This window comes from Bombus affinis, chromosome 3 (assembly GCF_024516045.1).
Source record: "Bombus affinis isolate iyBomAffi1 chromosome 3, iyBomAffi1.2, whole genome shotgun sequence".
In the NCBI taxonomy this organism is placed as follows: domain Eukaryota; kingdom Metazoa; phylum Arthropoda; class Insecta; order Hymenoptera; family Apidae; genus Bombus; species Bombus affinis.
Window position 1 is genome coordinate 16,032,043 of NC_066346.1, and position 12,797 is coordinate 16,044,839.

General features: G+C 39.5%; 2 protein-coding genes across 7 annotated transcripts in view; one reads left to right on the forward strand and one right to left on the reverse strand.

The window, feature by feature from the left end:
- The window catches only part of LOC126914696 (uncharacterized), a 733,243-nt gene that overhangs the window by 66,183 nt on the left and 654,263 nt on the right, over positions 1–12,797 (forward strand). The gene's annotated exons all lie outside the window — the stretch shown is intronic.
- On the reverse strand, positions 418–5,416 carry LOC126914787 (uncharacterized). Its single transcript, XM_050719205.1, has 2 exons — positions 5,025–5,416; positions 418–714 (listed from the first exon to the last, which is right to left on the reverse strand). The coding sequence occupies exons 1-2, from the start codon at positions 5,262–5,264 to the stop codon at positions 571–573; spliced, it is 384 nt and encodes a 127-aa protein (XP_050575162.1). The 5' UTR covers positions 5,265–5,416; the 3' UTR covers positions 418–570.

Here is a 12,797-nt window from a genome sequence, read left to right on the forward strand (position 1 = left end):
AAATGATGAAGGAACTCTGAAAGATATAGGAACGGTGAGAGCTATAGGGATTATGGGAACTCTAGACACCGTGAGAGACGATCAAACACTTAGAGAGGTAGGAACGGTGAGAGTTGTAGGAAATGCAGGAACTCTAGGCACCGTGAGAGACGATCAAACTCTAAAGTTTTATTCTAATGTGAATGCGGAGGAAAGCTCGGTATGGGTGTGCCCTTTGACCGAAGAACGCGGATTCGTTGCTTACATATTCAGTTAGGCAAGTGAGGGCAATGATCCGCGATGCTGATTGGTTATGACCAATGTTGGGAAGGAAGATAGGAGGAAAAAGCCTCCTACTAACTTGGGTCCTAGGCGACATTGTTTATGGGGAGACTCGGATTTTCCGTTAGGGAGATCTCCGCCTTTTTCGTTAGGCCACTACCTGCTTTCTCCGCAATTCTTAAGAGCACGTAATAAACCCAAGGACCCTTCTAAAGAACCAGCTGAAAACACTTCTGGAATTAGAAAGTCTTTTCTGGCAGACAGATTGACTCAAACCATGTGTGCGAACAATGCAGTTAGGATTTCACTTTATGGTGGGTCCTTAGGCCTATGGAAGGTTCGAAGGACGGCACGTAGACCGTTGGCTGTCACGCCGCGCGGGATGGACTGCGGATGTGTTACGCGGCGTAACAGTCCTGATTCTTCTCCGCCACGATCGCTCATTCGTCTCACCTGTCCACACAAACATCAAGATAGTTTCGATACGCGAGAACTGTCGTAGTGACGATCGAGCCTGGCGAAAGTCAAATTGACCAACTTCATCTTTGGACAATCTCATAATTTCACAATTTCATCGTCCAAGTACACGATTGATTCTCACAAAACCTCTAGTTCCTTAGAGCTTGACGCCACGCTCATCTTTTCACTTTTATCGCATATTGTCTCACCACTTGTGATACTTGTAATTACTTTTCTCTACTTTTCAATTTTGGAGTTGGTCAATGTGATTTCCGAATGGCTCGATTGACGACTATGCGATTCTTGGATAAAGATGACAATTAAACTATTCAGATTAGTCATGTTGCTTCGTCAAACGATTTGAATTCAAGTAATTCGAAACCATTTTGTCAATGTGAACCTATTATTTTACCAATGTGAATCTGTAATTTTGCTTGAAATATCCTTCCAAGTTTTTATGATGATTCAGACTGGTCAGGTTACCTGAATCAAACAACTATTTTCAAGTTACTTGAAACTATTTTGTTAACGTGTACAGTTGCTTGAATCAAGCAACTATTTTCAAGTAAGTTAAAATCATTTTGCCAATGTGAACCTGTAATTTTGTCTGAAATATCCTTCCAAGTTTTTATGATGATTCAGATTGGTCAAGTTACCTCAATCAAGCAACTATTTTCAAGTAACTTGAAACTATTTTATTAATGTGTGCAGTTGAGTGAAGCAAGTATTTTCAAATAACTCGAAGCTATTTTGTTAACGCGTACAGTTGCTTGAATCAAGCAACTATTTTCAAGTAAGTTGGAACTATTTTGTTAACGCGTACAGTTGCTTGAATCAAGCAACTATTTTCAAGTAACTCGAAACTATTTTGTCAGTGTGAAACTATATAGACACTAGTTAATTCCCATACACATGTATAATGTACAATGTATAATAAACAGAGCTATTTTTTCAGATCAGAAGGTACGATCAATCTTTTTCTTTAAATATATTATGCTAAAAAGATATAGAATGGATTCGGAAATACAAATAATTCCCTTTATTTAGCACACAACTGTTATACATATATCTTATACTCTTAAGACCTCAAAAACCTACTCGCACGCACGCTTGCTGTCAACCGACTCTTCCAGATACTTCTAACGACTGGCTCTTGTCTTTTGTCTCAACCAAGACCCGGACGTCCTCTGATGCTTACACACACATTCACATGTACAGTGTAAATGTATCATATTCCCAACAATTGTATTGGAAAAATTTGAAATGGATCGGAAAATGTATATGGAAGTTACAGGACCTTTCTCGAAAATTATCGATAGTTCAAATATCAGGTTGTACAACAAAAGAGTCTTTCGTTTTATAAGAAAATAATAGACGCACGACGTTTCTTGTTTCCTTTATTTTATCGAACTACGTACGTTCCATTTTGTTCTATTAAGGTAAAGACCACGACATTTGACAGATTAGCTGTCGTGTTTGTAGAAAGATGCATTGTCGTAAAAGACATATTCGTAGAGGAAAGACACTTTTGGGGCAACCTAATATTTGGCTGAACCTGACAAAACTGTACGCTTGTAATAAATAAAAAAAAAGCCTGCTACGCCCTTTCGATCATTTTAGCTCAAGTTATGTATGGGTCGACCCAATTACGTTCTTACAACGTTAGAGGATACCTTCGTTTTGAAGAAAATGAAAAAAGATCGCACATTTTCGTTTCAATTTTCTTGATTAAAAATCTTCTCCCAACGTTACAAATATGTTTTATTATCGTTAAAATAGGGACAGACTCGAAAGTACAAAAATTGCAGAGTCGCAACTGATGTAACGAACATAATCATGATAGTCGTGTCTCGTTACAGCGTTAACGGGATTTCAAAATGTTTGGCATAATACGCGATCCTACGCAAAATTTCCGCCAGCTCGGTGAAGTTTCGGCTATCCGAGTCTCGTATTATACGATGTGTTTCCAGCTTTCTCCTAACTGCGCGTTTTTTTTTCGAAATTTTAACGCCGGCACCGCGCGAACAAAGTAAATAGATTAATTGAACTTTTAATCGATCAAATAGTCAACTAAACTGAAACGCAAGTACGATGTTAAGTTATCGAAATCAATTTTACGATTTTACCGTACGAACGCCGGTATCATCCGACCTTTCGGTATTTTCCGAGTTTTCTATTGTTCGTGTGATACGCGTCACCTCGGAACGATCAAGATTATTCGAACACTTTCGCAAGCCATAATAAGATTACAGAAAAAAGTACTTTGCTGTGAATACACGTTTCATCGGAGGAATCGAAATTTGTACAGGACGAAGTAACGTCGTTCGAACGAAGCTGCGATAGACTTAAAGTTGGGCTGTACAATTTCTAGATTTATATTAATCTTATAGAACGAAAAGACCCAGAGCTCTATGAACGTTCTAAGAGAACGGATCTCCTTCGGCGTAAATGGCGCTCCTTATCGGCGAACGGTTACAATATCCTGAATCTTTCTTTTCGACGGTTTCCACGTCGATCGAGAGAAACTATTCGTCGAACTGGACTATCCGTGGCTGATCTATTACGGCAGAAAGTGAAAAAGAACGTAAACGAAGGAAATGGCCGACATAAAGGACGATAACTGTTAATTTAAACGTAATAGAACGAAAGAATACGACGTATTCGTTAAAGGATATTTAAGACAATTTAAATTAAAATCGATTTTCACACGACGTTCTTCGATTTTTTCCAGAACCAGATTATATCTATGATAACGTTTCGATTATATCGTTTTATGCAAAAGAAAGCCAATTATATGATTGAAAGTAGAAATTTGGATCAACGTATGGATATCCTCCTATTTCGTTGCACGAGTTGCGAATAACCTGTCGAATAATGATAAAGATAGAAACGAATATGACAAAGGCATAACGAAGGAACTAATATTCAGAATTTCGTGCGTTTAATTCCTCGAAAATTGCACTTTTAAACGCATCGGTCTCGCAGTTCAACCTGCCGGGAACAAAGAATTTTATCGGAAACATCGTTCTAACATTTCAATTTTACAAACGTTTCGCTCTGCTTCGTTAAAAGCTGCGCGTATTTGGTAGATACAAAATTATGCACATACGTTAAAACGTATAACGCGCAACAGGCAAGGATATACGCGTACGCGCTGCAAACGCGTTAAAAGCGAAAAATATCGCTGAAATTATTTTCCCATAATAAAGAAATCGTCGGGCCTCTTACGAATACAAAAGATAATTCGTTAAGATTATAGTGTATATTAATTTTACCATAACGAGTTTAACAGAGCTTTCGAAACTAAAAGCTTTATCACAGACGATAAACCCTTTGAGTGCTGAATACTCACGGCCTATGTCGTCCGTAAAGACGGCGCGTGTCTAGCGCTGACGATCGCTGTGGATGGAATACTTTTTCGTTAGACTGAACTCTGTTGATTAACTATTCAAAGCGCAAATCGTAATAAGTTATAGTAGTTTAAATGATTAAAATGAAAGAGATTAAATGATTCAAGAGCGTTATATTTTAGTTATTTTTAATTATTTATTATAAACATTGAAATTTACAGTTAACTAGAATTTGCGTAATAAACTAGAAAACTAAATTTAGTAAATATGTAAAATCCCTAGAGTTCGTGTAGGATAGGGATTCTTTTTGTTTTACGGGTAGCACGACAGGCTGTGCTTAACGGAGAGATCGATACGGACGAGCAGTTGAAGAAGTACATGTTCCCCAGACGGACGGACAGAGAGTTACATTAGAGAGACAGACCAGGCTATAGAATAGTTGTTTAAGATTGTAAAGACTGAAGATTTAAGATTTAAAGACTGAAGAAGAAAGATCGGTAGCTCAGGACGTTCAGGTAAACATTGCACCAAAGACTTATAATTTCCCGTTTAGATAATCGTCGTTATTGATTGTTATAGACGCATATTAATTGTTGTTCATTTTTTCATTTTATCAAATCATTTCATAATAAAAAAAACTCGATTTTCAGACTTCAGAATCGATCCCTGAATTATCCCATTATTGAACCTTATAAATCGATTTTCGCCACGTCATGCCGCTGAGAGTTAACCTACGTGTCGTCATGACCGAGAACGCGAAAGGGGAGAAGATAGAGAGTATAAAATATACAGACAACAAATGACCTAATAGGAATATATTTAAATATATTATGCAAACGTTGGACAACGTTATGTTTTGTTAAGCTAACAGGATACACTAAAAATACATTATCAAGAAAGGGGATGTGGCCCATAAGCAAGTATGTTCTTCTACATATGACCATCAGACAGTACCTGTGATGCGGTTATCCCGGAAGTACATTGCGGAGTCGGTAGAGAGCGTTTCCTGACCTCTCGCCAGGGAGACAATAGATGAGGATTTAAGGGTGTCGAATCGGGATCCATGCAACGCGGAGGCGACTCGTTCCTTCGCCCTTCCTCTTCCTCTTCGCCCGATGTGCTTTCCTCTATGACGATTTGAGGCTCGCCATAGTTTGCCACATTCACATTCGGGCTGTACCATTGTCTTCTCATCTTGATTTAGAAAACTCTCACTTGAACATAAATAAAACGTTTCTTCGTTGAAACCGTATCATAGTGGAGAACGATCGAACAGTACAAAAGAATGAATAAAAATAAGTCACATTTTTATTAATTTTCTTTTGTATGTAAAAACAAATCTGATAGATTCAAAGATACAAGATCTTCCGATCTTCCTTTATTGCATGGACGAGCAGTTGAAGAAGCACGTGTTCCCCAGACGGGTGGACAGAGAGTTACATTAGAGAGACAGACAAGGTTATAGAATAGTTGTTTGAGATTGTGAAGACTGAAGATTTAAGATTTAAAGACTGAAGAAGAAAGATCGGTAGCTCAGGACGTTCAGGTAAACATTGCACCAAAGACTTATAATTTCCCGTTTAGATAATCATCGTTATTGATTGTTATAGACGCATATTAATTGTTGTTCATTTTTATATTTTATCAAATCATTTCATAATAAAAAAAACTCGATTTTCAGACTTCAGAATCGATCCCTGAATTATCGCATTATTGAACCTTATAAATATAACACGAGTTAATAATTTAGTTGTGTGTGAAAAATTCAGTGCTTGGGAAAACTAAAAAAACCAGATGTAGAGTTTTCTTACAAGTGGTGACCACTTCAACAATAACGAGGTACTATTGGCATTTGTTTACTGCCGTAAGGAATGCATTTATATTTATTTCACGCAAACGTAATAGTATTACTTCTGCATAGGTGTTCGGAAAAATTGAAAAACCCATACATGCGTCCTTAGTCCATGCCGAGCACTTACAGAAAACGCATATATATGTCCTTAGTCCACACCGATAGCTTTCGCCAGACACCTATATGCGCCCACAGCACTCAAAGGTTTAAAACACTGTTCTTTGTATCATTTCCCTATTTATAGTTGCGATATCGGGAATAACTTTAAACCGTTTTAAACGTCGTTTACTCGATTAACTCGCGCGTAACGATATTTGTCGTGGAATCTCGCAAAGAACGTAAAGCACACGTAACGATTCATCGATAAATCGGTTAACGACGTTGTTACGATTACCACGAACACACCCGTTAACGATATTTTTTCCATTTTTAGGTTGTTCGCGAACGAAAGGGAATCGTCTCGAGAAAGAAAAATCGCTTATAAGTATTTGAGCACATCGAACTTTCAACGCTCGGTAAGTATTCGTAAAATCCTACAAAAGTATTACAGCCATCTCGATCGTTTAATTCGATTAAAAACATTTTCGTTTTTAGAGAATTTATTCAACGGTAGTCGTTCGATGTACTAGGTTGTCCGAGAAGTTTCTTTCGTTTCATAAAATGATAATAGATGAGCAACAATTTCTGTTTTATATCATTTTATCGAATTAGGTGCGATCCATTTCCTTATATCTCTATTATTATGTTCGTGCATAATTCGATAAACTAATATAAAAGAAAGGACATCGCGCGTCTATTATTTCTTTATAAAACGAACACAACGTATTAAGTTGCCCGAAAAGTGTCTTTCTTTCGCAAAAAGAATTTTTTACAACAGTGCACCTTCGTACAAACGTGAAAGTAAGTCTGTGAAATATCGCGGTGTTTATCTCAACAGAACAAAACGGATCGTACGTAATTCGACAAAATAATATAAAAGAAAGAACGTGCGTCTATTGTTTCCTCATAAAACGAGAGAAACTTTTCGGACAACCTAATAGTAGCGGTACAGCAAGAATAACCTTTCAGAGGCGAATCGTATAGAACGGATAAAAAGAAAAAATAGGAAACTAGGAAAGTAGAAAAAAGTCGGAGATTTCATGCGAAAACGGAGAAGCGCACTAGCGCGCGACGAGTTTTCCAAGCGTTTTATCTACGACAAATGCAAACACCATTTGGCTGAACATCTGACAGCACAGGCGGTATGATCCATGTTGAACCATGTTGATCGAAACGAAGGTCACGCGTTAGCCTGCGTTGACAAAACGGTGCCACTTGAGTGGAATCATGCGATTTCTCTTACCGTATCGTCGTTTGATCCTTCCGTCGATTCTAATGGAAAATTGAAATTTCATTTCTGTTGCTTCTTAACAACACGACATAACGAGAAATCGAACGACTCGTTGTTATTTCATTTCGCTCTATCTCCTCGTTTTATTTATACATCTTTCGAAAAGCTATCGTCGATAGCGTTTTTAAACAGTTAACCGCGTTTCATGAATTAAACAGGTCGAGAAAAATGTTAATCTCGGTGTGTTTCATCTGTCGTATAATATAAAACATTACCATTTACCATAAAAATTCCAAATTTTAGTAAGAAGCGCTAAGAATGTTATTTAGTGATACGTTCGCTTTGTCAGTAAAACTGAAAAATTTGATTTGTTCCTTTGTTATATCGGTTATTCCCTGTACAACGTATTCCTTTTTATAAACTCAGTTGATTATTTTCACCGATATATCGGCTATGCCCGAATTGTTTGCGCAATTTTGTATGCTTGCAAATTGAGTGGATGTTTTACTGCGTGTGTCCGGTATTCCCCGATAACGATCGAAATATAATACAGAAAATATAATGCGATTCAGTTTTTTGGTTGAATGTGTGTTGAATAAATTATCGAATATGCAATTCCACGAACACGAGCTTCGAAAGTTGCTCCACCATCTACGAGTTCAACCGTAAAACCTACGCTTCCTATCAAAAAACATTTCCCCAATTTTATACCAGTTATATCATTGATCGAATCCACTTCACGTTGCTGGTGTTAGATTTGCCAAGTGCCACTTTGTGCGATATTCTGTTTCGAGAAATACCACACTGGGAGGATCCACTGAATTTCTTCTATCTTTTCACATTTTTCTTGTTTACGAATTTTGTTATTTTGTTACAATTTTAACATTTTATGTGGGAAATAATTCATTTTTTCGAAGAAAAATGTAAGCCATCGTCATTTTGGTTTAACGTCGTCGTAAAACTTATAACAGGAACACGTAACACATTTTCTTTGTGTTCGACGTGTATACTCGTCGTCGTTTATTTTTATTTGCATTTTATTCACGTTGATTTCTAAAACTAAATTCCACGGTTAACTGGTTAACAGTACATCGCGCTTCGTGAATATTTCAATTCACTCTTCTATGCTAAGGAATCGCACGAGTCATCTGATGCGTCATTCGTCTATCATCTGACACGGACGAAGAAAGGAAGAATTTCTCGAGATTTTACGCAGAACGAAAATTTGTTTTCCATATACGCTACAATTTTGTTTTTCTCATCGAGATTATACGAGAAAGTAAAATGTACTATTGTTCGTTTTATTCCGCGCGATTCTCAACTTTTATAATCTCGCGTAACGTAACAAAGCATTGCAAAAAGAAATAAAAAGGTGGAAAAGTAAAAACTGAAAAATATGTTGCACGTAGAAATTTCTTACGATTTCTCTTCAAACTTTGAAAATTTGGATTCAAATTAACGCGATATAGTATCATTTACATGTACAGTTTAGTTGATAACAAACTAACAGCAAACAAAGCAATGTTTATCGATGTTTTACGAAATTTATTTATTACACGACTTATATTTGTGTGACTTTTTCTTCGTAATTTCGTAATTGATTGTTATTCTGGGTGTTTAGATATTTTTCATTCTGTCCACAGTTTCCACTCGGTCGTATCTTCCTTTCGTTAACAAACTTTCTCGAGTTTGAGGAAAATATGAGAGAACCGTTACTTTATATGCAAGTTTCTTTCTTCGAACGTTAAAAGTTCGAAATTTTCTTCAAGCATCAGGAGTATTTTCATTTGTCGAAACGAGGACGAAATTGGGGTATAAAACTTGGCGAGCGCTGCAGCATCGAGAATTAATGATATTGTGCTTCAACTTAATTTATCGCCATGAAAATGCTGGTCTGCACTTAGTCGACCACGAACTTTTACTATTTCGGACTTTTTCCTCCTAATATTTTATATTGGGTTGGCAACTAAGTGGTTGCGGATTTTATCATTAGGTGGCACTGACAAAATCCGCAATCACTTAGTTGCCAACCCAATATTATCGTTCCATCTGAAACTTCTATTATTTAAAGCATCGTATTAAACCTTGTGTCCGAGTACAATGTTTCCAGTAATATTATACAGGTTGGTTGGTAACTGGTGGTACAAACGGAAAGGGGGTGATTCTACGCGAAAAAGAAGTCGAAAATATAGAATAAAAATTTTTCGTTTGAGGCTTCGTTTTCGAGAAAATCGACTTTGAATTTTCGCTCGGTACGCGTGCACTTTATCACGTCTCGTTATAACGGACCTCACTGTACATCGTTGTCTCGATGGATATTATCGCAGTTTAAGTTTGTTTTTGCCGTAACGGAAAATTAGGAATACATAATGAAATAACATGAAGTAATCATAAAGTTTATTATTACAAAAATTGCCGAAAGTGTTGCCCATTCTGTCCAACACATACTTCTGCTCTTCTAATTAAATTTCTATGAACACTTTCTAACGCATTCGTTTGTTTTAAAGTATGAAAGGCTACAATAATCTTTTCTTTCAATTGCTCGAAAATAAAACCTCGAACGAAAAATTTTTATTCTATATTTTCGACTTCTTTTTTCGCGTAGAATCACCCCCTTCCCGCTTGTACCACCAGTTACCAACCACCCTGTATGTTGGGTTGTCCGGAAAGTGTCTTTCTTTCAAAGAGACGTCTTTTTCAACGACGCATCTTTATACAAACATAAAACCTAATCTGTCGAACATTGTGATCTTTAGTTTGATAAAACAAAACGGATCATAGGTAATTCGATAAAATAATATAAAACGGAAAATGTGCATCCATTATTTCCTTATAGAACGAAAGAAACTTTTCGGACGACCTAATAGTTTCGTATTGCCATAAACGGAGAAAATTCGAACTTTCTAAGTAACGTAAACTAAAACTCGAAATTCGTTAAAGTAAAATTGAGGAAAAATCAAATATTGTGCATAGTAACTTTCTAAATTTTTATGTACAATGTTCGTCGTAATAATATCAACGATAGAATATAATCAGAAGAGTACGCGTGCGATAAATTCGATCGTGCGTTTAAAAAGAAATAAATGAAAATTTCAATAAGAACGTAGTTGGCGATTTAATAGAATTTCAATAGAATTTCAATAATGGACAAGAATTTCGTTATTTGTCCGGTAACGTCGTTGTGTCCATTTTCGTAAAAGCCAGATTACGATTGCACGTTTTTCTCGATTCGAAGCTTCGTCGAGTTTAATCCGGCGACCGGTTTAGGCTACAGTATGTTTCAAATTTTCCGGCCCTTTGTATGCAGAAAAATCATTCGACCCGATGAACCGCGTGAAATGTAGAAGTTCACTGATTCAGCGAACGAAAATAAATCGCATGTAATATTAAATCGATATCGTCGACCTGAGGGCGAACTTTCTCTTTGGAATCTCGTATCTTGGACTCGAATCAAACTTTCGAAATTCGATATTTCCACCGATTCAATGCTACTCGTATGACTTTTTTTTGCGTGGGGAGGGGAAAATGCTATTACGCATGCCCAGTGACCCGCATCACTGGGTTATGTGGGAGTCGGTCGGATGTCGTTGCCATACCCACTAAAAACCCCTCCTCCTTCTTCCTCCGCTTAGAGGGCAGACAACCCCGGTAAAACCTGTCGGCAGTCATCAGGGTTGTCCTTTCGTGCCCCGTTGTATCTACTTCTTCGGGCAGTTACTGCTCATGTCGTCCTCTCAGCCAGTTCAGAATACTGGGCTGGTCTCCTTCTGCGGTTTTTCGTTGTTTCGTGTTCTTGCCCTCATTGCTCCGCGTAGTTGTTGTTTCGCTCGTTCTCCTCCTTGCCTCTTCCCAGGCCCTCGCTGTCACCCTCCTGTGGCACATGACGGTCTTGCAGAATTGCCTGAATTTATTCCAGCTCTCGTTCTTGGCGGTCAACGTGGCGATCAGATTGCCCACGTCTATCTTCCCGCCCAGAGCGTTCTCCAGCTCGATCCTTCTGTCCGTCCACTTCGGGCACGCGAAGAGGGCGTGCTCTGCACCGCCGTTCGGGTCTCCACAGTCGAGACAGTTGCTGTCGCTGTCCCTGCCAATCCTTTTCCTATAGACACCGAAGCTCCCATGCCCGGTTAGCAGCTGCATGATGTGGTGATCGATGTCCATCTTCTTTTTGGTAAATAGCAGCGCACTCGGTATTGGCTTCTTTGTGATATTTTGTGCCGCGTGGGAGACGGTACGGTATGCCGTCGTTGTTATGCACAGGGCCGTTCGTTGTGCTCGTTTCAACTTTTTCCTGTTCTTATCGGTATTCGCTGCTCTAGCCCACACCGGTGCTCCGTAAGTTACGATGGACTCCCACACATTGTAGTAGAGCCTACGAGCCAAGCTGGTCGGCCCGTTGATGTTGGGTAGAATTCCCCTAAAGGCTCCTATTAACTTGTCGGCTCTATTACACACCATCTCGATATGCGCACCGAACCTCCGACTGGAGTCGATGACGACTCCGAGATACCTGATGCGATCGACCGTTTCGATGTCCGAGGAGCCCAACCTGAGTTTCACCACTCTCGGCACTCGCAAGCTTGTGATGAGCATGACCTCCGTCTTTTCTCTCGCCAGGGTGAGCCCGACACTCGTGCACCAATCGTTGGCGATCCTTAGCATCGTGTTGACCTTGGCGGTGGCCTCTTCGTTCCTCCCGACGGAACATGTGATGGCCAGCTCATCCGCGAAGGAGGTTGCTCTGACCATTGGCATGTTGTCGAGTCTCTCGAGCAACCGGTCGTATACCAAGATCCACAGGAATGGTCCGAGGATGGATCCCTGCGGAACTCCCGCCGCCACCTCGTGCTCCACCGTGCCGTGCTGGTTGCTCACGATGATCCTCTTTCCGGATAGGTAACTGCCGATTAGCCTTTTGACCTTCCATGGCAGCTTCCTCTTGTCAAATTCCTCGTATATGCTCTTCCAGCTGAGCGAATTGAAGGCATTGCTAATATCCAGGGTGATCATCACGCAAATTACCTTCTTCTGTTTGCAGATGTTGGCAAACTTTTATCACCTGCGTGATGGCATCTACCGTACTCCTCTTCTTTCTGAAGCCATATTGCCTCCGATGGAACGGGTCCATTCCGATGCATCTCTCGATGATCTTCTTAAAGCATTTTCCCCAGATCTTGCTCATGGTTGGGAGTATGCTTATCGGCCGGTATGCGTTAGGGAGACTGGGATCCTTTCCCGGTTTCCTTAGCAGTATTACTCTGGCCGTCTTCCAGCAGTCTGGGATCCTTCCTGATTCGGTGATGCCGTTGAACGGCCTTGTCACGAGCTCGCTCCTGCGACTCGCTATCAGCTTCGCGATCTCGCCCGGCACGCCATCGACTCCTGCAGCCTTCTTGGTGTTCATTCTTCCGGCGGCATCGACGACATCGCCTTCGCCGATGGCGACGCTGAGGCTAATATCTCCTTCTTCTTCGGTCTCTGCCTCTTCGCGGCCCTCATAATGGGGGGGGGGGGGGTCCGTGTCCCAAGGTGAATAGCCTCTGTA